The 24,303-nt window shown below is 53.4% G+C and overlaps 1 protein-coding gene across 3 annotated transcripts in view; it reads left to right on the forward strand.

The window, feature by feature from the left end:
• Camk2a (calcium/calmodulin dependent protein kinase II alpha) overlaps positions 1–24,303 on the forward strand; it is a 62,460-nt gene that overhangs the window by 35,013 nt on the left and 3,144 nt on the right. Inside the window, exons 10-18 of one of the 3 annotated variants that reach the window (XM_046460165.2) lie at positions 607–729; positions 1,089–1,172; positions 2,336–2,378; positions 5,214–5,254; positions 10,233–10,265; positions 11,239–11,287; positions 17,662–17,737; positions 20,269–20,363; positions 23,989–24,217. In XM_046460165.2, the coding sequence (XP_046316121.1) occupies positions 607–729; positions 1,089–1,172; positions 2,336–2,378; positions 5,214–5,254; positions 10,233–10,265; positions 11,239–11,287; positions 17,662–17,737; positions 20,269–20,363; positions 23,989–24,217 (773 nt within the window). Of the gene's footprint in view, positions 1–606; positions 730–1,088; positions 1,173–2,335; positions 2,379–5,213; positions 5,255–10,232; positions 10,266–11,238; positions 11,288–17,661; positions 17,738–20,268; positions 20,364–23,988; positions 24,222–24,303 lie in introns of those variants that run through there. The other 2 variants (XM_058584223.1, XM_058584222.1) reach the window with 2 other exon arrangements.

Here is a 24,303-nt window from a genome sequence, read left to right on the forward strand (position 1 = left end):
TACATGTACAAATAATCATAGTAGCTCACATGTCCGTAGCACTCATCTGATTGTTTTATGCACTTGGAGACATGAGATCTTCACACCAGGCTACGACATAGACACGAATACCATGCTCACTTTACAGATAGGGAAGGAAGCCTCTGGCCCTCGCATCCATCCATGCTTCCAGCTACTGAACCATACTGCTTTTCTCTAAGGCTGGTGTCCATCAAGCCCTGTGCCATGAGTCCTGTGATGGTCACACCTCGGCATCCCCAGAGATGGCTCATGACAGGCCCAGGTCTGGGGGAGACAGAGGCAGGACCTGGACCCAGGTCTTCTGATTCTTCTGTCTGGACCATGACCACTGTCTGCCCTTCTCTAGAGAGGGCACAGCCTCAGGATGACAGAGGGAGGTCTCCTTTCCCTGTGACCATGCTTTCATCTGTCCTGGTTCCCAAGGGTCCGACCCTCCCCTGGTCCCGAGGAGTCCCGACTCCTGGCCGTGGGGGCTGAGTGGATGGCATTAGCACCCCTGCCTGCTCCCCTGCCAGTCAGGGGCTGGGGGATCGCAGGGGTGGCCTGGGGCAGGCTGGGCAAACCTGGCCTCTCTGCCCCTTCCAGTTCCCATCACCAGAATGGGACACCGTCACCCCAGAAGCCAAGGATCTGATCAATAAGATGCTGACCATCAACCCATCCAAACGCATCACAGCTGCCGAGGCCCTCAAGCACCCCTGGATCTCGGTGAGCTTCCCACAGCAGGGACCCTCCCCAGAGTCCCTCTAGACTGCAAGGTCCAGGCCCCTGTGGTATCCTGGCCCTGCTCCTGGCTGGGGCTGATGGGGCTTAATCAGAGAGACTGACCCTACTGTGATGCTCGGGGACAATATGGAATTCAGGGATGTCCTGTGTTGGCGCATGACCAGGAGTGTCACTGGCATTGACCATCTGATGCCAACATCCTAAGCACTCTGCACCATCCCTAGAACAAAGAATTATTTTCCCAAGAAGCCACCACACCTTGTTAAGATGCCCTGCTGCGGACCTAGGCTGTCTTCCAGCACATCTCACTACAGATCTGACCTCTCTTTCTCTTCCTCCAGCACCGGTCCACTGTGGCCTCCTGCATGCACAGACAGGAGACCGTGGACTGCCTGAAGAAGTTCAATGCCAGGAGGAAACTGAAGGTAACAGGTCCTTACCTTCCATACCCCCCAGGCTCACTAGTTCTTTCCTTCATTGATTCCACAAGCATTTATGGAACACCTACTGCATGCTAGACAGCAGGCTGGGATTTGGGGAGTGAGCAGTGAATTAGACCCCATCCTCACCCTGATTGAGCTCGTGGTCTGGTGGAGAGGACAGACAAGTGACCAGGACATTGCGGGGCCATGGTGAGTGCTGTGCCGGGGCTGTGGGAGGACATAGTGGGTCAATGGCATTCCCAAGTCTGGAAGGTTCTGGAAAGGGTCCCAGGAGGCCTTCCTGGAGTCAGCTGAGACCCTAAGGATAAGCAAGGATTGGATTAGCACAGTGTCGAGTCAGAAAGGGAAGGTGCTCCGGACACCGAAAGGCCCTTGCTGGCAGGGGGGGGGCACGACCTCCTGGAGGACCAGAGGGGGTTGTGAGTGTCTGGAGAGAACTTTGGGACAAGAGATGACTGGGCAGGAGACCACTGTGGGGTGAGAGGCCACAGCACTGAGGGAGGATGACTGTGGCCAGCATGATCCAGGAGAACCGGGTCCTGTTCACTGCACAGTGAGCTGTGTCATAGAGGAAGTCTCAAAATGGAAATGGGGATGCTTAACGTCAGAGATTTTCAGATTCAGAAAGCGTCTGAGTCAGGTTTGAATCAGACAGCAGGAGGAGCAGGGAGTGATCCCCCAGCCCTTTGCCGATAGCGAGGGCTTCTCCACAAGGAGATCCTCGGCCACACAGCAATGAACTAGTCCTGGAGCAAGATAGTCTCAGCCCAGAGGAGGGATGCAAGGTCTCCTGTCATTGCCCAGGCAGGAAACTTTAGGAGTGGCCTTTAGGAGTCCCTGCCAGTAGGTGTCCTCAAGTCCATCAGCTTTGGCCAGGCCATGGGTCCTATTAATATCTGCGCCTGGGATGGCCCTGTCCCAAGAGCTGTGCCAGCCAAAGCCGACTTCTCCAGGGAGGGTGGGGGAAGGGCTCTGGGCTGCAGGGTGGGGGTGGGGGACAGAAGGGGGCACAGGGGCAGAGGCTTTGGATCTGTCCCTGAAGAGACCATCTGCTTGTCCTTCCCCACACCCCTCCCATTTCTCTGTCTCCCCTCCTCCCCTTACCTCCGGCCTCCTTCTCCTGTCCCCACTCTTATCTGTTGCAGGGAGCCATTCTGACCACAATGCTGGCCACCAGGAACTTCTCTGGTAGGTGGTAGGGCCTGAGTCACCAGTATGCCCTGCACTGGTCTGCTGCGAGCATGGTCTTGTTGGATATTTGGGTGTCTTCAGAGTGGGGGCTGCAGAATGTTTCTGGACTGGGATTTAGCTCACTGCCACAAATCTGAACCCCAAAAGGAAAGGAGAAAGGTCAAAGGTGAGCAACTCCAGGCCTGGTTAGATGTGAATCTCGCTCTCCTGCCTCACAGTGCACTGGGATCCTTAGAGGGGAACCTCCTGGAATGTAGAGGGTTCCGGCCTAGGAGGGATGGAGCCAGGACCAGGGTGCAACAGTACTGCCCAGCTATTGCAGGAGCCCTGTGCTCTCCAGTCCCCACACTTCTGCTCAGATAGCCTTCATGACAGGGAAGTGGGGGGCTGTTGCCATCCTCCTTTTTCTGATGAGGAAGCAGAGTTTAAGGGGTGAGCTCTGACATCAGGTCAAAAGTTAGAGAGAGGCAGAGCCTGCCTCATAGATATGAGCAGCCCAGAGCAAGTACCCTTGACCAGGCTGGGTCACCAGGGAGACCAGGGCCAGTTTCCCTGGCTCCTGTCCAAAGCCGGGCTGCTTAAGGCAGGGAGTGCCCAATTACCTGGGCATGTGGCCCCAAAGAGAGAAGGGGAAGGGATTATTGTCAGGGCTTAGCAAATAGCTCCTCTTGGTATGTGGACCAACTCCAGGCCAGTGCTGCCAGAGGTCTGTCTCTGGGGAGCCCTGGGCGCTGACGGGGCAGCAGAGCAGATATAGATGGCAGATATGGCAAAGCTCACCTGAGGGGCCCTCAGACTGGGCTGGGGCCAGCACAGACAGCTGCCATGGATGCGTGCCCACACTGTAGCCAGGGGTGAGTTCTGAGCAGGGTGCAGGCCTGGCTTCCCTCAGAGGGTCCACCTGCCCATGACCAGCTGGGATGAGCAAGGCCCACAGCTGGGAGCATTCCAGAACCTCAGACTTGGGCTTTCCCCCACACTGAGCTGCCTTCCTACCCTTTCCCCAGACAAGGAACCTGTAGTTCCTTATATTGAAAGATGAGCTACCTAGTCAGAGTCTTTTTTTAACACCTGAAGCACCCTGGAGAACTCTCTTCCAGAGCCCAGAAAATGGTGGCCTGTAGATTAGTTCCAGTATCTAGATGTGCTTCATGGAATCAAGGATGTTTAAGAAATTATTCTGGAATGGGTTTCTAGCTCTTAAAAGTCAGGAGATTGGTCAGACACAGTGGCATGTACCTGTAGTCCCAGTTACTCAGGAGGCTGAAGCAGGAGGATCTCTGTAGCCCCAGAGTTCTGGGTTGTAGTGTGGTCTGTATATTGGGTGTCCTTACTAAGTTTGGCATCCATATGGTGACTAGGAGTAGGGGACCGCCAGGTTGACTGAGGAGGGGTGAATCAGTCAGGTTGGAAATGGAGCAGGTCAAAAGTAAGTAGATTTCATAGAAAAACTCAAATTTCTGTGATCTCTTGAAAATCAGTCTGGCCTTGTCTGTCACAGTGGGCTGGAGCTGAGAGGGGTCATCCTCCTTGATGCATGTGGGACAAGCACCCTCCCATGCTTGTTGGACCCTCCTGGTCCAACTCACAAAAGTCTACGGATGACAGGCAACCAACCATTCCTTTCAGACACCCAGAGGTGCCCCGTCGTTATCCCTTGATCTGCAAGTGGGTGACTGGTTGACAGCTTGCAGGGACCGTAAGTGGCAATGTGGGGGGACTAGAAGGCTGGGCCAGCCATGAGCCTTGTGCCTTAGAGCCCCTGGGGCATGGAGGCCCTATACCACCACCACCCCTGCCTAGCTCACGGTCCTGAGACTGCCTGAAGAAGGGTTTATCGCGGCTGCTGTTTATGGAACACCAGCTACACGCAGGCTGAGTGCAGTACTTCACAGATCACGGTCTCATTTAGGGCACTTGCTTAAGGTCCGAAGCAGCCGGATGCCAGGTGGGGCAGGGCTGGGTGTTTATGCCATTTCCTGGCTGATGCCCACTCCCAGGGCTCCAGTGAGGAAGTGAAAGAGGGGGAGGGGAAAGGCCCAGCACCGTTCCTCTGCTACCACCTGACACCGGTGGCCAGCCTCTGTGTGGGGACCCAGACTCTGACGCTGGGGAGGCCTATACTGCCTGAAGGGAAAACCAGGGAAGGGCTGCTCTGGCAGGGGTGGGCCCCGGTGGGGGGCATCTGCTTCTTGTCACTGGCAAAATGCAGCCTGCAGCTGTCCTGAGTGAGTAGGCAGGCTGACACATGACCTCTGCAGCCGCATGGGGCTAAAATTAGAGAGGGCGGCGGGGAGGGAGGGGAGCGTCCAGCCCCCAGGCCAGGCAGCAGGCCTCCTGGTTGGCCACCAACAGCACAGTGGTGACCGGGATCCAGAGGGAATCCCCAGGCTGAAACAGCCACCCCACAGTCCCGGAGCACGTTGGACGCCTCCCTGGACCCATGAAGCCAGAGGGTTACACTTGAGATCACTGAGAACAGAGGAGCCCAGGCCCACCCAGTGGGCCCCTGGCAGGGCCTGGGCTGCTGAAGAGGGAGGAGGAGGAGGAGAAGGAGGAGGAGGAGGAGGAGGAGGAAGAGGAGGAGGAGGAGGAAGAGGAGGAGGAGGAGGAAGAGGAGGAGGAGGAGGAAGAAGAGGAGGAGGAGGAGGAGGAGGAGGAGGAAGAGGAGGAGGAGGAGGAAGTCTCTTCCCGGTTGCTGGGCCGGCTCCGTTCCAGCACCGTCGCCCCCCTGGCTGCTCTCCGGCTGCTTGTGGATGCTGCTCTTCCTCACCCTCTGGGCCCTGGTGCCCTGCTTGGTGTTGCTAACCCTCTACTTTTTCTCCTCCACAGGAGGGAAGAGTGGAGGGAACAAGAAGAACGATGGTGTGAAGGTGAGCCCCCGGGGGCCTGGCAGGGCCTGTCTCTGGCCGTTTCTGCCTACAGGGATGGGTTTTGAGGCCTGGGGCAAGACCAGGGCGTTGCCGATGTGCTCTGGGCGGACACAGGTTATGTCTGTAGCCAGGCTGTCCCCAGACCCAGCGAGCTGGGCTGCGGCATCATCCTCTCTCCGTGCTTGTGGGGAGGGCAGCTGGGGGAGGGGGAGATGGCGGAGGGAGGGAGAGATAGGTAGCCTGAGGTTGGAATGAGCACAGGAAAGAGAAAGATCAGGTTTCTGGGGGTTCTCCAGGGCTGAAGAACTGTGAGCAAGGGGGTGGAGGGAGGGACAGAAACGGTATGAGGGATGACCTCCTCCTCCTGCCCCAGTGTGGGTAGACTGGGTTGGCCCCTACCTGTTGCACATGCTAGTCCAACCCAGAAAACCCGTGGGGAACGCAGCCATTCCTCTAGCTTGTGGGATCTAGAGGTGCCCCTTCCCTGCTAAGGCCTGCTGCTCCAGTGCCAAGAATCCCCTCCTTTGCCCACCAGGCCTGTCCCCTGTCCCCACCCCAATGCCCGAGCTATTTCCCTCCACACCCTGCTGGCCCCTCCTTCCCATCTCTTCTCTCTTTTCCCTTTGCTTTCTGGGGCCTGTCCCCTTGCTCTCTCAGCTCTCTCCTCCCCTGCCACCCTATCACCTTGTGGGTTCTCCTTTCTTGAGATCTTGCTTCCTTCTGAGCTCAGTGCCCCACCTGGCTAGGGGCCCAGGACACTAGAAGGTGAGATGCTCTAAGAACACTGTCACCCAGGTGTGCTGGTGGCTTCATGGCTTCATTTCAGTCTCTGGCCACCCACTGGCTTTGGTCTGCCAGAGATTGCATGGGGGGTGGGTCTGGCTAGATGTCCAAGGCCAGGATCAAGTCTCCTCTCTGCCCCTTGCCTCCTCCCACTTGAGTTACCCCTAGGGACGATGGCTGGGGTATAGATTTGGTGGTCATTTCCAAGATTTCAGTTCCAAAAACAGACAAGAAGGAAACATCTTGCCAGTGACAAGAAGCAGATGCCCCCCCACCTTCTCTTCCTGGGTGCTTGAGAGACACAGTCCTGTGCCACATAATGACATTTCAGTCAATGGCAGACGGCATATACAATGTTCCCAGATGATTACAATGGAGCTGAGGAATTCCTATGCTTAGTATTTTCACTGTCCCTTTCTATGTTTGGGTACATAAACATCACTGTGCTCTAACTGCCTACAGCCCTGAGTGCAGTACCACACTGCACAGGTTTGCAGCCCATGAGCCCTAGGCCCTGTGGTGTAATCTAGGTGCGTAGTAGCTATGCCATCTAAACCACTGATGTTCACATAATGACAAAATCACCTCAGGATGCATTTCTCAGAATGTGTCCCTGTGATGCTTGACTGTACCTAGCTAGTTGGTTATTAGTCAAAGTCAGTGGTTTTCACATTGAACTCTTTGGAGCCCACAGGTTCTGGGGAGACCCTTCTGGCAGCAGATGGACTGGCTAGCATTAGGAAGGGGGAAGCCCCATTCACAAGATCCCCACACTCCCTTCCACCAGGACAGCTTCTAGTCACAGTTGCCAGGGTGCTTAAGAGATCAGGGTGGGTTCACCAGCAGCTAGACCTTGGCTGCTTATTTAAACTTCCTGAGCCTGAGTTTCCTCTTTCATGTGATGAGGCTGAAAGGATTCCCACCTCCTAGGGAACTCACGAGGATTAGCTGGGATAATGTGCGTTGAGAGCTTAGCACTGTGCTAGTGTGGGATACGGCACGTGCCCACGAGATGCCGGTCAGGATTCTTTTTTCTATTTTTTATGTTAGACTTTTGTGTGAAATTTCCCTTGAAAGCAAAGTTTGTTCAAGAAAATATTTGGAAACCACAGATTAAAAGCCAACGCAGTGTATCAAGTTAATGTGCACCTGTCCAAACCCCTGTGTGGCCTCTGGTGTGAGGTCTGGGCTAGCCTGCCTTTGGAGCTTTTGTGCAGCATGGATCTGCCACAGGCTGGGAGCAGCTGGAGGGGTCTCTCTGCCCAGTGGGTAGATGCTGAGCTGGGGGGTATTGGGCCCTGGGGAAGGCCATCTTCCTGGCCGCAGTTTTCGGTATACGGCTGCAGAGGCCACAAATGCTAGTGTGCTGTGGCCCAGGCCAATGGAAGAGGAGGCTGTAGAAAGAGAAAGGCCGCTGGGTCTGCTGCTCTTGAATGTGACCCTGACAGAGGCTGATGAGGAGCCCTGGGTATAGGGTCAGAAGGGGCCTCCCTTGGGCTGGTTGGAGGCCCAAGAAAGAAGCTCTAAGTTCTGCTTCTCTCTAGCAAGGCCAGGAGGCCAAGGCTGGCAGAGGGCAGTGGGCAGGAGAGGTTTGCTGGTCGTCACAGAGCTTTCCAGTGGGCTCAGCTGAACAGTGCCACTGCTTCCTCCTCAGGGTGGCCTGGGTGTGGGTGAAACCCAAAAGCCATCCATGGACAAACCATCTCTTTATGTAGCTCCATCTGGGAGCTTGGATGGAGGAGGGAGGAAGTCCTTCTGGGAGATGCGAGTAACTCAGGAGGCCTGCCAAGTCGCTCCCAGAGAAGGGAGGGTAGTGGGGTTGGGGGAAAGAGTCTAGCCATGTTTTCTTCAAGCCAAGAAGCCACGGTGAGTCTGGGTCTCACTGCTCCCTCCCTCTGAGGATCATGGTCCTGGGTCTGTCATCTGTACAAGGGGAGCATTGTGGTTGCTTGCAAGGGTTGGTGAGAAAGTCACCCCGGAGGGGCCTGGTGGAGACACACCATGACCCTCACGTGTCCAGCCAAAGGGGGACATCCATGCTCTTCCTGAAGCCCGGTCCTTAGAGACCTGCTGCCATTTCATCTGGGGCTTCACAGGAAAAACAGTGATTGGTTCCAGCGCTGGAGGGAGGCCACCTCCGCTGGGGCTCAGAGATGACTGCACTTTGCGGGTCTTTCAGGGCTTTTCAAGGCTGATGTCAATCACATTTGGTTTCCAACCCCTTGCTGAGCTTAGAACCTCCCTTTACATGTGGTTCTAAGACAGGTGACTCTGCGTTCAGTGAAAGCCCTTTCCAATCACACTCTAAAGCGCCGGTCGATATGGGTTGTTGGTGGCATCGTTATTTGGTGATTTAGGGAAATTGAGTCCTTCTCCAAGAAGCAGTGCCTGCCCTGACACCCATCGGCCTCAGCTTCTACCAGGAGGGGCCCACTGCTCCTACCCCTCACCCCACTCACTGCCCCTGTTGGTGTCCCATCCGTGCCGTCGTGACCTCTCTCCCCATGTCCCATCCTGTCACTGTGCGTCCGAATCTGATGCAGTCTTTGCTCTGTGTTACCTACTCGTGTACCGCCTGAAACCTCCTGGCCCCCGAAAGGCTCCTCAGGTTTCTGCTGACAGCTGAGCTGTGTGGGCCTGTCCCCTTCCCCACACACTGAGCCTGGCTTGGCTCCAGCCAGGGCGGGAGGCCAACACTAGGAGAAAAAGAGAGGAGAGGACAGGAGAGGAGAGGCAAGGCGAGCAGGACAGAAGAGCGGCTGATGCAGGTGGTTGGCTATAAGCCACACTGTCCTGCCCAGCTGGGGACATGATCACAGAGATGCCTGGTGAGCATCCCTGCTAAACTGTGGAGGCCCTGGTTGGAGGGCACAGGATAGATCCTGGCACTCAGAAGGTTGCTGGATTATGGAATTAGAAAGCCCAAGATTAGACCTGAGACCTTCAAGAAATATCAGAAACCCCATCTCCATGGTGAAGGCTGACGGTGGTGGCACCTCAAGTTTCTCACAGGGCAACAGGATGAGGGGCCTCCTGGCCTTTCAGGCATAAGAACATGTAGGACAGGATGAGCCTTTGAAGGGGAGTCAGGTTGTGGAAACCTAGAACCCCGGGCAAAGGACAGAGCCCTGCACTCAGGTCTCAGATGTGCCAGTGGCTTGCTGAAAGAACCTGATCAGGTCACTACCCCTTTCCGGGCCTTAGTGTCTCACCTGCCAATACAAATGCTATTCTTGACCTGCACTTTCTGTAAGTGTGAGCCCAAGACTCCAGGCTCTGAGAGCCAAAGGAAGGAGAAGGGGATCCGTATTTGCATACCCGCTTCCCTTGGCACCGCAGCCAGTACAGGGGATGCTACCAAGTGCAAGGACAGGCCAACAGGCAAGGCCACAGGACTCCAGCTCTAGACTCAGCCTCACATCTGGCTGTGTCTCAGTTTCTCCATCACCGTAAAGGAGCCAAATGGGATAGTAGCTGGGAAGCTGTAAGTGTTCGAGGCTATTTAGGGGACTGGCCCCCTTGCCTGGCCCTAATATCTCTCGTGTCCCCTGGGGATATTTCTGGAAATGGAGATGTCCAGTTCCCGCCCCAGATCTAGTTATCAAACTCCTCAAAGGGGACCTCATTCTGTACATTTTTGATGAGTTTCCTGGGGCTGGGAGGCAGCTCAGTGGTAGAGTGCTTGTCTAGCATGTGCAAGGCCCTGGGTTTGATCCCCACACTGCACATTTCCTGAGTGATAATGAAACTCAGCTGGGAGTGGGGTTCTCTTAGCAGAGACGTGGGAGCCTCGGGGAAGGCACTCAGCCTCATCTCCCTTTTGTCCTTCAAGAGCACTGGGCTCTGAAGGCCTTGGGCAATTGGCAGCCAAAGTCAGGAGTAGCTTTCTCCATCAGAGTGAGGTGTAGTAGGCAGCCCTGGTCCAAGGGAGGCTTGGCCTTGAGCTTGGTTGTTATCTTGGTGGACCCAGGTAGCTGTACATGAGGACCCAGGATTTCAGCCTGAGAGGGCTGGCCCCGCTAGGCCAGCTGTGCTGGTCGCCCTGATTGCTTTTCCCAATGCCAGGCCAGCAAAGGACCACAGAGGATGACCCTGAGGCCCATCCTCCTTCCAAACATCCCTTGTCGTTTCTCTGCTCCGTGCCGTTTTCACGCTGTGTCTTTTCCTGTCCCATCTCTTCTCCTTGTTTTTCCAGAAAAGAAAGTCCAGTTCCAGCGTTCAGTTAATGGTGAGTGTCTGCCGTCTCCTCCACGCCGGTAAATGCTGGGCCTCGACCCTTCCTCCCTTGCTCCTGCCTCCCTCCTGCAGGCTGCACTGGAACCCGGGGCGGGGAGAGGGTGCTCAGGGCGTGCTTGGTATGTGGGCCTTGTGTGTTGTGTGTGTGTGTGTGTGTGTGTGTGTGGTGTGTGTGTGTGTGTATTGTTTGCGTGTTTCTGTTGACACCTCCAACTCCACAGCCCAGGCCAGCAGGCTGACAGCAGACCTGAGACCTTCTCGGATGTGAAGGTGGATTTGAGCACAACCCCATGTCCAGCCCTTGGCTTCTGGCTTCTGCCCACCCCTCTGCTCTAGAACTCATCTCAGGGCTTGGTTTGTGCCGGTTGCGGCCAGGGTGGGGCTGTGTTTGGCCAAAGTAATAGGTGCCATGGAGGTCCCCTGGAGCTTGTAAGTCTGCTCGGGCAGAGGGGCCACCAGCCCTGCCTCTGTCTAGGGCTGCAGGTGGCCCACGTCCCTCTTTTTCTGGATCCATGGCTGTCTCACTCAGTTGTGTGGTTTTTCTCCCCTCTGAAAAGCCCACCCTCTCTCACACTGGGCCTCCCTCTATCTGTCTTCCTCTCCTGCCAGTGTGTGTATTCCTTCCCCATTCTGTGGCCGCCATGGTGTCTCTCTGCTCCTCTGCAACCCCCTCTTTGCCCCCTTGAGCAGAAAGGACCCAGGAATCCCCCTCCAGCCCTTCCAGACAGGCCAGGGATCTCCTTGCAGTACCCCTTCATCGGGGCCCCACCCAGCCACCTGCAGAGTGGGGCCCTCCCTCCTCAGGCCAGGAAGTCTGGCAGGGTTTCAGGCAGCATCTGGATGGCGGAGCCGTTTGGGACTTCAGACGCGGTCCACATTGGCAGGCAGCTGGGGCAGCCCCTGGCTGGCCACACCTGTGCCGCTCACCAGACAGGCCTCACCACCTCCCTCATTCTCTTTGGCAGGAATCTTCAGAGAGCACCAACACCACCATTGAAGATGAAGACACCAAAGGTAGGGGATGGTCTTGCCTCTGGCATCTGGCCCCCAGACTCCCTGGTGCTTTCTGGGCAGACCGCTTTACCCCAGAAAGGCCCATGCCAGCCTGTTTCCTGTGCCTGGGTGGAGCCTTGCCCCGGCTCCTGACAACCGACACACCTTGGGGCACGACGTCCCCATGTGGGGTACCAGGTTACCGGAAGGGCACGGATGGTCTTTTCTTATTTTAGTTCATAGATTTTACTTTAATACATATTAGAGAAAAAAAATTAATCACAAATTCAAGTCATGAATGTGTACTAGTGGTATAAATTTTGCTTCTGAAATAAGTGTTTCTGAGAGTTTCTTTTTTAAAGTGAGTTGATATTTAAAGCACGAAGTAATAATAGTAAAGAAAGGAGGAGGAAAAATCTAGAATATTCAGTCTGCTGGAGCATGGAAAACCGTGCCCAAGACCAACCATAAATGCAAAGGTTATGGTAGCTAAAGGCTAACAGTCCACAAAAATTCTCAAATGAGTTAGGGGGGTGCGGATTACCTGCAATCAGGTGGTAAAGGAGGAAATGGCAAGAATAGCACTCATGGCTGTGATTTATGAATACTTGCTAAGTCCCGTGCCTGCTCCGGGGCCTTTTTCTGGTCTAACATGCTGGGGCTTCACAACAACCCTACAAGGTAGTTCCCTGTAGTGGAATCTGTTCTCCATATGAGGAAAGGACAGAGCCTGGGTAAACTGGCCCCCAAACCAATTGACCAGCAGGATTGGGAGTTGAACCAGGTCTGGTCACAGGGTAGGTAGCAAGCATTCTGGGAGGCTGGAGGAAGAAACAGAAACCCTGAGCTAGTTTCTGCCCAGGGTACACCAAGTCCCTGATGTGTTAACAATGTCCTGCTGCTCCGCCTGCACTGGGTACCTAGCCCTCCTCATTTCCCATGACAGAGAGTCCATCGGGTTCAGAGGTTTGTCTATTCCAGCAGGTGCCAGAGACACCTGGGGAGTCTATGAAAATACACAGAAAGGCCATCCATAGAGAGGGAACTCAGCTGTATCTGTTGAGACATTTTCCAGGAGTTTTGATATTTTGCTTTGAAAAGAAGACAATGTCGGGGAAAGAGAATTTTATCATGGCATGCTTTTTGCACAAATGTGATTCAGGCTTTTGGGCAGCTTTGACATGCCACACACCATGACGGTTCCTGACTTCTGCCAGGAGCCTAGAAGATGGGCCCAGCCTGTGGGTGTCTCTTTCTGGTCATTTCCAACTTGGGGGATCACAGCCTGGTGCTAGCAAATCAGTCTTCTATGGCAGCACCAGGAACAGCTTTACGGATGCCTTCTCTTAAAGGATTGCCCACTAGGGTCAAGTCAGTGTGCAGGGTCCCCCCCAGGTACAAACTTCTAACCACATCCCCTGTAGCTCTCCCCCTGTGGATTCTGATTGTGTAAGTCTGTAGTAGACCAAATCATGGGGCTTCTAAGATATTCTCTCTTTCCCAATGGTGAGAGATAGGCTCTGGGATTCTGAGGCAACCGCTTGTGGCCTTATAATTCTGGCCTCAGGGCAAACAGGGATGGTGGAGGTGGCCTGGCTCTGTACTTCCCTGCTAGAATCCATTTGCTGGATGACTTTGGATAACATATTCAACTACTCTGAGACCCAGTTTCCTTAATACCAAAGAGGTGATGATAATAGTACCAACCCCAGAAATCACTATGCAGATGAAATGAGAAACTGCATATAAAATACATCTACCAGCCAGGTGTGGTAATGCACTCCTGTGATCTCAGCGACTCCGGAGGCTGAGGCAAGAGGATTGCAAGTTCAAGGCCACCCATAGCAACTTAGAGAGACTCTACCTCAAAATAAAAAATAAAAAGGGCTGGGCATGTAACTCAGCAGTAACGTGCCCCTGGGTTCAATCCTTAGTAAGAAAATTAGTAATAATAAATAAAAATAAAAGTATATTCACAACATTTAGTATGTGGTAAGTGTTTTTTTAAAAACAATCTTAATTTCTTTCTTTTTTTTTTCCAAACCAAGTTCATGATTGGCAGGAAGTCACATGACATTTTCTTAGATTATTAATCTTAATCAAAGATTATATTAAGAAACTATACATTATACAGAGAAGCATTTAGAATAGAATGCAAACTGCATATGCATAATTGTGTAAAATGGGACCATCAGAGACGTTTTCTACCTGACATAACAGCTTCCGGTGACATTCCTGAAGCCCCATGTTTGCTATCATCCTCCTCTTACAGGGATCAGGAGAGGGCACTTTGTCTTGAATTTTAGTTCACCTCCGCTTCTCTTCTCAGGAGTGTGAACCCTAGAGAGGAGGAAGGGCATGCATGTATCATTTACTGCAGAACGGGGACCCTGTCTCCTGTCTCAGTTTCCCCACATGTAGAAGAGCCGGGGAGGCCATGTCTGTTGGAAGAGCTTCTGGCCCAGCCAGGACCTGCTCCTCATGTGGGAGCAGGGAAGAGGCCTCCTGCCTCCCCCAGCCTCCCCAGCTCAGAGAAAGTTCCCAGAGAACTCTTTTCTGGTGTTAACTTGTTAAGCCCTCTTACTAAGTGAGAATAGCAGCTGGTGGGGTGGACTCCGAACTAACATTAAAGTTAATTAGAAATGTCATCCTCCAGGGAGCAAGTTCTCCCGAGGAAAGGAAGGGACATGAATATTTCAGAGCCCTCTGGCTTCATGCACAGGTCTCTCGCTTTCTGAACTGCACTAGGTTCTCTCAGCCTTCCTCCCCATTTCCCTACCTCCTCCTGATCAGCTCCATGCAAAATTAATTTTCTCTCCAATCTGAAGAACTGGGCAAGGACGTTCTGGGCAGGGACATTCTGGGAACTACTAGTTAGGAATGCTGGTCCCATCACACAGCCTCAGCATGCTGTGTAATCTTAAGAGAGCACCCTACCTTCTCTGGGGCCTTGGCCTTCCCATCTGTAGGGAAGCACTCCCAGATTGGATCATCTGGGTGAGTACCTGGCAGAGGAGAAATGCCAGATGTCACTACCAAGCATCTGCTGGATGAATTCCTTGCACAGCAATGGGATTTCTGCGGGCACAGAAAGCTCAAAACAAGAGTGGATTTCCTGTGGAAGAAGCACAAAGACTCTAGATCTTCTGTCCTAGAGAAGAAAGCCGGGGAAGCTCTTACCCACTGGGCTTCGACTGTTGGCAAAATGGTGTGCCAAGTGGCAGGAGACACAGCCTTGAGCACTGTCACAGGCTGCGCTCATGGAGTAAAGGGTCCAGAACTTGGGAGGGGATAGAGAGCTGATATCCTGCACTATCTGGGCCACACCTGAGACTGTGTGCTACCCTCAGAGAGCCTCCAGACAGCGCAAGGAGCCTTGAGGAGTGCTTGGCCAGCTTGAGGCAGGACCTGGGAACCATATTCTGAAGGCTCTGTATTCAGAGAAGAGAAAACTGGGTGGCAGGAGACTCAGACAGGCTCTGGGTGGGAAGGTGCTCACTCCAGAAGGAAGAAAGAAGACCAGAACTCTACCTAGGGGCTTCCAGGGACACTGGTGTCAATGTAGAAGAAGAAGGAGTGTACACATTGCAAGTCACAAGCCCACAAGGATGAACCAAGACTGAGCTGTCCTGTCAGGCCGCTGGGAAGCCTCCCTGCCCTGGGTAGAGACGCAAGGCTCTGCTTCTGAGATTCCCACATGACAAGAAACACAGCTGTCTGTGATGGGGTGCCATTTGCTGTCTGAGATGCTCAACCCAATGCATCCTTGTTTACAGGAGTGGCTCGAGGTTAGGGTCTTGGAACAGCAGCTGGCTCTTAGGGTTAGCTATCTCTGTGTTAGCTATCTCTTAACTCAGTCCTCCAGACAACTCTTCAAGGTAGGTACCATTATGCATGTGAGGAAACTGAGGCACAGGGCAGCCCTTACTGAAGGACATGCTGCTATTAAGTGGCAGAACCAGAAGAGAACCCTAGCCAGAGTCTGGCTCCAGAATCCATGCCCTGGACCACTTTGCTGGACTCCCTGTGATGGCAGTGACAAGCAGCCCATAAGAGGTAGGACGATATGTGGAGGCTCACGGGATGACAAGCTGGAGGGGTCTCCAAGTTCATGGGGAGAAGGCAAGTGTGGTGGCATGGGTCCCATGTTCCATTGGGAACCCATTGGTCTGCTCTGTGTTGTCACCTCTGGCTCCGTGTGGGAGTGGCTGAACTGAGGTGCTTCCTGGCAGGGCTGGTTTTTCCCATCTTCATCTCTTGCTTTCATGAAGGTAGGCCGAGCTGACCAGGATGCCAGGGTCTGGAGCACTAAGGGACGCAGGCAGTCAGGAGACTTGTGCTATTCCAGGGAACCAGGCAAAGGTAGCTGCAGACTCTAGTTAGGAGCCATCCACTGGTTCATTTATTTGCTCTGCACCAAGTACTACCTCTGCCCAACCCAAGCACGGTCCCAAAGCAATGGGGAGAACCCATGTGACCAGGTCATGCACATGGTCTCAAGATGGGCCCATTTCCAGCCAGTTGATGCTAACTGGAGCCAGGAGAAAAAGAATTATTTGTGTGGTGGACATTAAACCATAATCGCTCTATCTGTCTAGCACCCACCACAGGCCCAGGGGAGCTCTGGGCTCAGGTGTGGGGGAGATACTGTGCTTTGCAGCTACCAGCTCTTATTGGGGTCCCAGCTCTACCAAAGGCAGCCATTTAGCTTCTCTCCCCTTTGGTTTGCACCACTGTGATATGGGAGGGAAGCTTTGCAGTGAGGCTCTGAGACTCTGTAGGTTAAGCGCATGGCTCAAGGCTGGGTGGGTGTGTTCATTCATTCATTCAATATTAAGGGGCTGAGGGGGCGAGGCCTATTCTAGGCTCCAGGGAAGCCACAGCCCAACCCCCTCGAGCTCATATTGAATTGAGAGACAGGAAAGCATGTGGGCCAAGCAGTAGTGAAGTGGAGCGTCGGGATAGTGAGTAGGTTGGGGCACTTGGGACTGCAAGTCAGGCTTGGCACCTGCTGTCTTCCATGTCTTGGGCGAGTCACAGTTTCCCCAGCCTGGAGGAACGATGGTTCTATATCCCATCCCTCTAGGCCTCAGGTGAGCTCTGGGCATGGTCAGCTGGGACAAGGGGCAGGCCAGGACCTCTGCCAGGCTTGGTATTCCTGCCAGCTTCCAGACTAAGCATGCTGAGGCCAGGCCTGAGCCTGCTCTCCAGGCAATGTGCTCACCTACCTCACCTGGGACTGCTCCAGTGGCCAACAAGTGGCCAGGCATGGCAAACCTGGGGGAGGAGGGAGGCGGGGCCTGTCTCTGGGAATTTGAGGGAGGCTTTTGCCAGGCTGTACTGGGAACCAGGATGCCTGGCTTCAAACTCCTTCATCACTGAGGCTTGTCACCTCATATGTGACATGGGGACATGCCAGCCTTGCCTGCCTCCCAGGGTGTTTATGAGGAGCAGAGGAGGCAGCCCCTTGGCCTGGGGGGGGGACAGGGTCTTGCAGAAAATGGCAGTGCTGACAACATGCACCTACTATGTGTCAGGCTTTTGAACAAGTGCTGCCTGTTCATCACATCACCCCACCCACATAACACATTAGAACCCTGGGAAGAGGACACTCTCATCTCCACTTGGCAGACCAGCAAACCATCTTGTGGCACACAGCTGCACAGTTTGTAAGGACCTGGGCTGGAGTTCAATTAAGATCTGCCTGGGACCAAAGCCCAGCTGGTTTCCATTATGTGTTTGGCTCTGAATGAATGAAGGGTGATAATGTCCTCCATTTTACAGAATGGGAAGCTGAGGCTCAGAACATCACACATCTGATAAGAAAACTGGCATCTAACTCTCCACTAGAAAGGTCAGCCGCTCATGGTGTTTCCGTGGCAAAGAGGGGAGAGAGCGACTGGGATCCATGAATGCTAGAAAGTTCTCCACAGCTCAATTCCTGAATCCTGGGGGATTGAGCCAAAATCTCATTCAGTCACAAGGGATGGGTAAGCCTTGAGGCTGTCCTTGATGGCTTCAGATTTGGCCATGATTTGCATGGCCAAGGTAGAAGGGAAGCATATTTTGGAGTCAAGACCTGGGTTCAAACCAGGTCTATGGAATGTCCACCGTGCTTCTTGGTGGCAAAGGCTTCCAGCTGAGACACCTCTGCCCTATGTAGTTGAGAGAACGTTCACCTCTCTTCACCCTTCTGGGCCTCAGTTTCTACTTCTTTGAAATGGGGAGAATGCTATCTACCCTGCAGGAACAAGCAAGGATAAATGAGATGATCTGTATAAGGCCTCAGGTCCCAGCACAGGGTCTGCCTGGCACATGGGGACTCAGGAAACTGTAGCTGGTGTTTCATTACTATCATCATCATTATTATTTCTGTGTCCCTTCCTGCCTTACAGTGCGGAAACAGGAAATTATAAAAGTGACAGAGCAGCTGATTGAAGCCATAAGCAATGGAGATTTTGAGTCCTACACGTGAGTCAGTTGGGCTCATTCTGCATGTCCTGCCTGGATCGTGGTTCAGGGGGTGCCAATGGCTAACTTTGGGGGTCCCTGTCGCAGACGCTCATTCATTCGCTCACTCTGCATGTGCATGTGAATGAGACTGAGCTCGAGTTTCTGTTCTGCACTGAGACTTGATGCTTCAACTTGAGCATTCCGCTCACAACACCGCTCTGTACTCAGTCCTCCGTCCCCTGCTCTCCGTCCTCATCTTGCTCCCAGGAGGAACTCCATCAAGGCTCCTTTGCTTCCTCAAGGAAAGAGAGGATGTCTCCACTCCACTATGGGAAGGAGGGGAGGGAGGTGGGCCCCTCCTCAGTCCTGCCAGTCCGGTTCCTGTCCTGGACCTCCTCAGCCTCTGACCTCGGCTGGGCTGGAGCAGGCAGGGACCCATAGGGTGGGTACCTTCAGTGAGCAGGGAGGAGCAAAGCACCTCAAAACGGAACCCTGAATTAAGGTTCCGGGGAATAAGGCACCATGCACACAAATAGCATCAGATGAAGCAGGTCGTCTGTGACATCCCACAGTCGCTGCTGGCCTTTGCCAAGAGAAATGAGCATGGGCTTGACTGGGGCGCCCCCTGGTGGTCCCTCCTGCTTTCTTGATCTGGGCCAGAAGCAGACTCTGCCCATCCTAGGGAGCAAAATTTTGGACTTAGGCCTTAGCATTTTGGCCAGTGCTGATGAGGCCCGGCTCTGGCGACCCCACATATGCTTTTTGGTAGAGAAAATCTGCCAGCTGAGGCTGAGTCACCTTGCCTGTGGGGTTAAGGTGAGTTGGGAATAACTTGGTTGGGGTTCGCACCTTGGACAGTCTGTTCCTGGTGTCCATTGTGCCCAGGAGCCAAAGTGTGCCTCCCAAAGGCTCAGCAGCCAGGATGGTTCTGTAGGGGTGGTGGTGGTATGCAGCAGTGGGTGGCAAAACCCCTAGAAATTCACTGATTTTCTCTGGAGGAACAAGGCGCTTGAGAGGTGCATGTTGAAACTGCAACTGGCCTGTCCTGTACATATGTGTGTATGCACTTGTACACATATGTGCACATTTGTGACTGTGTGCACAAGAAGTGTGCCCAAGTGTGTAGTCACGTGTATGCCTGGGTGTTGCATAGAGGCCCAGAAGCAGGTTGTTAGGCTGGTCTTGCCACTGGCCCTAGAAAAAACTAAATTGGGATATATCATGCCAATTGGGATATATCAATGACTCTGGAAAGGCACGTCCAGAGAGCAAGAGAGTGGGGGCTCCCCCACAGCTCCTATGTCCCTCAGTGCCATTTCTTGAGACCCCTTCCACCTCTGTGATGTCACTTTGGCATCTGCAGCCTACCCTAGGTTCTGACTCTTGCCATGACCTTGGGGCCCTTGTCTGGGCCCTGGAGTCTGGGTGCTGTGTGTCCCTGAATAAGCCCCTACATCTCCCTTAGCCTTGGTTTCCCCATCTGTACAATGCAGCCTCTGAGTCCTGCCATTCTAAGAGGCAGGGCCACCTAGACACCTCCCCCAGTGGTGTGCTCAGTCTCCCACACACTCAGCCCCCAGCTCCCATCCTTGGAAGGTTCTGGAGCTGACAGTGTCCTGAGCACCCTGTTTGGTCTGAGCACAGATCCCATCTCCCTGGCTTAATCTGGCTGGAGAATCTGAGGTCCTGAGTGGAGGAGTGCACTGTGTGGGCTCACCTGAGCTTTAGGCAGCTCAGGTAATGCTGGGCCTGACATCCTCCTCCAGTATCCCTAATTCCACCCTGGATTGGGTATTTCATCCTTCCTGGGGCATTTCTTGCCCCTGGCTTCATTGCTTTGCCACAGGGGTTTACATTGTCCCTCAAAAGATTCTATAAATCTGGGGATGAGGGAGATAACTTGTTCCCTTGCCCAGCTGGTTGTCAGTGTCTCCTGGAAGGGAGCAGCTGGCTAATCACAGCCTCTGTTTGCTGAGGGCCTCCTCAGCCACGCCCCCGTGCTCCTCCCTTCCAGGTGCTCCTCCTCTGATGCCATTTTCTTCATCTTCCAGAAGGGGAACTGAGGCTCAAGTCAGGGCACTTCTGCAAAAATTAGCAAAATGCAGGGACTTATTTGGTCTGGTGAACAGAGGTCCCTTTTATGTAAAAGAAACGGTAGCCACCTACCTTCACATCCCAGGAAGACAAATTAGGGAACGCCCCCTCTGGATCCACGGCTCAGGCCGGGGCCCTGCATGGGAAGCAGAAAGCAGGCTCTCTCTCCTGTTGGCACACTTTGCCTACAGCAGGACCCTGCTCACCTATTCGTGTTTCTCTTGCTTCAAGAGGTTGAGCCACTTGCTTGGGGTCTCATAACCATAAGTGGCAGAGCCAGGACTTGTACCTAGGTTTCCTGGATCTAGATGGCACCATCCACTCAGCCACACCCCACACTTGGCAGTTTGCAAGCCCCTTCCAGTGGTCTCACTGATCGCCCTTCAGGGGCTCCCCCACAAAGGCCACAATAAGAAGCTGCCCCAGCCCCTCTTTCCTCTGGCTTCCTCCCCCAGGAAGATGTGCGACCCCGGGATGACGGCCTTCGAACCCGAGGCCCTGGGGAACCTGGTCGAGGGCCTGGACTTCCATCGATTCTATTTTGAAAACCGTGAGCAATCCCTTCTCTCTGGGGTGCCTGTTGTCTGCTCTCGTTCCATGTCCTGCCGGATGGCACAGCAGGGTGACGGGCAGGGCCCCAGGGGCGGCTCAGGAGCCAGAGAAGAGGAGGATTCCGTATGGACCAGGGTTGGTACCCTCTTGGTTCCCTCTCCTAACCCTGGCCTCTCCACTGCCAGCCTGACTAGCCGTTGTCCCTCCTGTGGCTGAGGATGGGGCAAGGTGGGGTGGGGGGTTCCCAGAAATCAGGGATACTGGTGACAAGCCATTGCAGCCCTCTCCTATCCTTGACCCTGGGAGGGGTCTGGGGCAGGCATTAGTTCCTGTTTCATAGATAAGGGAGCCTTCCCACTGGCTCACACCCCAAGCTACATGTCTGAAGCCATCCCGGCTGCCCCGCTGGTCACAAGCTGGCTCCTGGGTTGTGGTGCACATGCCCCCTGTAGGCGGGCAGTGCAGGAAAGAGGGGGGGGACAGCGAGCTCACACTGCTGTGCCCCTGCCTGTTTGTCTAGGTCTCTGTCCTGCATGTCCGTCCTTTCTGGGCCTCTCCTCTGCAGGAGAGACCTTGCCAGCTTTGCAACCAGGGGCTGTCAGGGGGCTGCAGCTGGGCCTGCCCTGGGGTGCTTTCTGCCTGTGTCTGTGTCTCACCTAGGCCACGGGTCAGACAGGGACCAGGAAATGGGCATGCAGGTTAGACTCATGCAGCTTTAGGATCTGGAGGAAGGACCCCAGAGGCGGTATATCTGGGGCCCCCCAAGGTGAGGGGCATGTACCATTAGGACTATGCAACAGGATTTCAGGGCTGTGCAGGCACTACCTGAAACACTGACTATCACAGGGAGAAGGCTGTTCCTTTTAAAATCCCTTTCCATACTCCTGCTCCAACCTAGGGGAAAGGCTCAGTTGGGTGCTAGCCTATCCTTACCAGGTCTCCAACTAATGTCCCTTTCTATCAAGGATTAAGCCAATTCTAGGCTTCAATCCCTGTCAGGCAAGAACCTGGGATAGAGTTGCATAACTTTATTTTCTCTGAACTTAGTATTAAGATTTTATTCTATGATACTGATTGTTCATTAATGCTTGTGCACAAAAGTTTTCTTTCAAAATAAACATATAAATTAGTAAAGTGAGTCAGCCCAGGAACATATCTTCATGAAATAAGCACAGGTGGCCCTTGTATGTGGTCAAAACAGCAAGGTCGGTACTTCAGTGACTGAAGATCTCATCCAACTCTTTGTCATTCAGAAGGGGAAACTGAGGCCCAAAGAGGGAAATAACTTGTCCAAAGGAAGCCAGAGGCAGAACCTAAACCTGATTCACTCTCCTCCCATTGCCAGTGTCACCAGCTCCATCTGCACAGTAGCAGCCTCCAGTTAGGGGGGACATTCCTTCCCTGGCCTGCACCCTCTCTAACTGAATTTTATAGAGTACAGACTACAGGGGACCTCTCCCTAGAAAAAAGCTGTGAAGAATGAAGCTTCATCTTCCTTTAATAAATCAGTAGCAGTAGAGATGAAATCCTTATGTGAAGAGGGGTGGCTGGGCCCCATGGGTCCCCATCACCCTGAAATTCACACACAGATCACTAGGCTACTACCATACCTCTCCTGTCCTGACAAATCAAAAAAGAGACCAGGCCAAGGCTCCACTTTGAGGGTACAGGGATGACCATGGGACCAAACAGAGAGAGGAACCCCTGCAGTCCCCGTCTGCCTGTGCAGCAGCCACCATTTTGGCGCTGGCCCATGTCTTGACCATCTGGTCACGTCCAAGGCAGGATCCACAGGAGCAAAAGGCCCAGAGTGGCCACTCACTCACATCCTCCATGTGGCTAGTTCTTTCTTGTCGAGGGCGTGGCCTTGTTTCCTACCCTATCCATACGGTGGATACTGGGGCCTTTAATCTAAATGAGAGACACCATGTTAACATGGTGTCCTGGGGACCCCAGTCCTTAACAACAGTGGTAACACCCATTCCCTGACAATGCTAAACCATTCATCCCTTCTCGAATTGTTCTAGATTGTCCTAATTCAGTTCCACCAGGAGCCTGACTTCTTTTAGGTTCTGTTGTAGTACTTTCAGAAACTGGCCCAGGTTGGGCCAAGTTAGACGGTTTCTCTGGACCTCAGTTTCCGTAACTACTAGAGAGATGCTTTGAAATAGATGTTTTTGTGTGCCTCCTCCCTGCATGCTGTCAGGAACATTGCACAGATGCATTGTTTAGGAGTGCCCTTTGACCTCTGAGGTTACCCAAGTCAATGACACTAAAGCTCCGCCTTCTGTATGCCTGAGAGCCCAGAATTCTAAGCCTGTTATTCTATATGTTGAAGACTCATGATTTTGGTGATTTATTGAAAACCCTGGTATAGTGTGATTACAATATTAGGGAATGGAGGCTATTGGGTACTTTCTGCAATCCAGAAAAAAATTAGACTCTTTACACTTTTCAGGAAATAAGTGGCTCACAAATCTGGCTGCATATCAGAATCTGAGGGTGGGGACTTGGAAGGGAGATTTTTATTAGTCTCTTAAACTGGGGTGTCTAGGGGTGGAACTGGAGAATATGCATTTTGAATCAGTTATTCAAATAGAACCTATATTGGGGCTACTCTTAAGGGTTCCTCGAAAGGGTGAGAATCAGCCAACTGATTCTCTAACCCACCCCTGGGTCATTGTCTTTCTGTGCTTTTATTTTTTATCTTGATGAAAAAAGAAAAACAGCTGTTCTATAATAATAATTGCAGGGGTGACCTAATATAGCAGGAGCTAGTTCAGGTCCTTTTATCAGTTCAGACATGATTGCAAGAGCTATGCATCCCCCCCCACCCCTAAACTCTGGAAAGCTCCATGACCTCACTCCATGACTACCAATCCCAAAAGTTAAAGGTTCTAAGATTCTACAATTCTCATATTCTCCCTGTTTTCATAATTCTGTATGTTTCTCATGGAGGTGGCCGACAGGCAGCCCACAGGTCACATCTGGACTGCAGAAGCTTTCCACATGGTCTGTGTCATGTTTTAAATTCAAAGTCTATATCACTAATTAAAAGTGAAGAGTTTCATAGAAACATCCAGATTTCCAGATCCTCTTGAGACACCCAGCGTGGCAGCAGGGGTCCCACCTATTCACATGGTAACCCCAGTGAAGCTGTGGGCCGGGCACCCCCTTTAAATGGGACAAGGAGGTCTATCCGCCACAGTTCTCTTTACTCCCCATCATGTCCCTGACCCAGAAGGGTCCGTTTTTGTGCCTGCCTGGCCCATGTAGGATCTGGGTCTGAGGCAGGTGGAGCTCATCTAGTTCCTTAATCATTTTGGCCTTATAATTCCGTGTGTCCAAGAGACTATGATGGTAAAATCCCACTCCCTCCTGTTTGGAAAATTCTGCGTGTCTGAAGTTCACTGTGTCTGCACCGGAGTGGGAGGTCTCTGTTACCTAGCAGTTCTGCCTGGACTCCCAGCTATCCGAGCCCTCTCACAAGACTCCCCTTCTGCAAATGAGGCAGGGGGAGGGGCCTCCCCTGATAGGGCTCCTGCGAGTTGAGAAAGTGAAGGAGGGGAGGCAGGAGGCCCCCCCAGTTGCATCTGCTCTGCCCCTCCCATCCCTGCCTCCAGTATGGTCCCGGAACAGCAAGCCCGTGCACACCACCATCCTGAACCCCCACATCCACCTGATGGGGGACGAGTCCGCCTGCATCGCCTACATCCGCATCACGCAGTACCTGGACGCGGGCGGCATTCCCCGCACCGCCCAGTCAGAGGAGACCCGCGTCTGGCACCGCAGGGATGGCAAATGGCAGATTGTCCACTTCCACAGATCCGGGGCACCCTCCGTCCTGCCCCAGTAAGAATCCTTCCTTCCTGCTCGCCCCAGGGTGTTCTAAAGGCATGGGGGGGTTGTTGGCCTAGGGCGGGGACCTGTCTCTGAAG

This window comes from Marmota monax, unplaced genomic scaffold (assembly GCF_021218885.2).
Source record: "Marmota monax isolate L192 unplaced genomic scaffold, Marmota_monax_Labrador192_F-V1.1 WCK01_AAM20220418_F8-fsc00006, whole genome shotgun sequence".
NCBI classification, from domain to species: Eukaryota; Metazoa; Chordata; class Mammalia; order Rodentia; family Sciuridae; genus Marmota; species Marmota monax.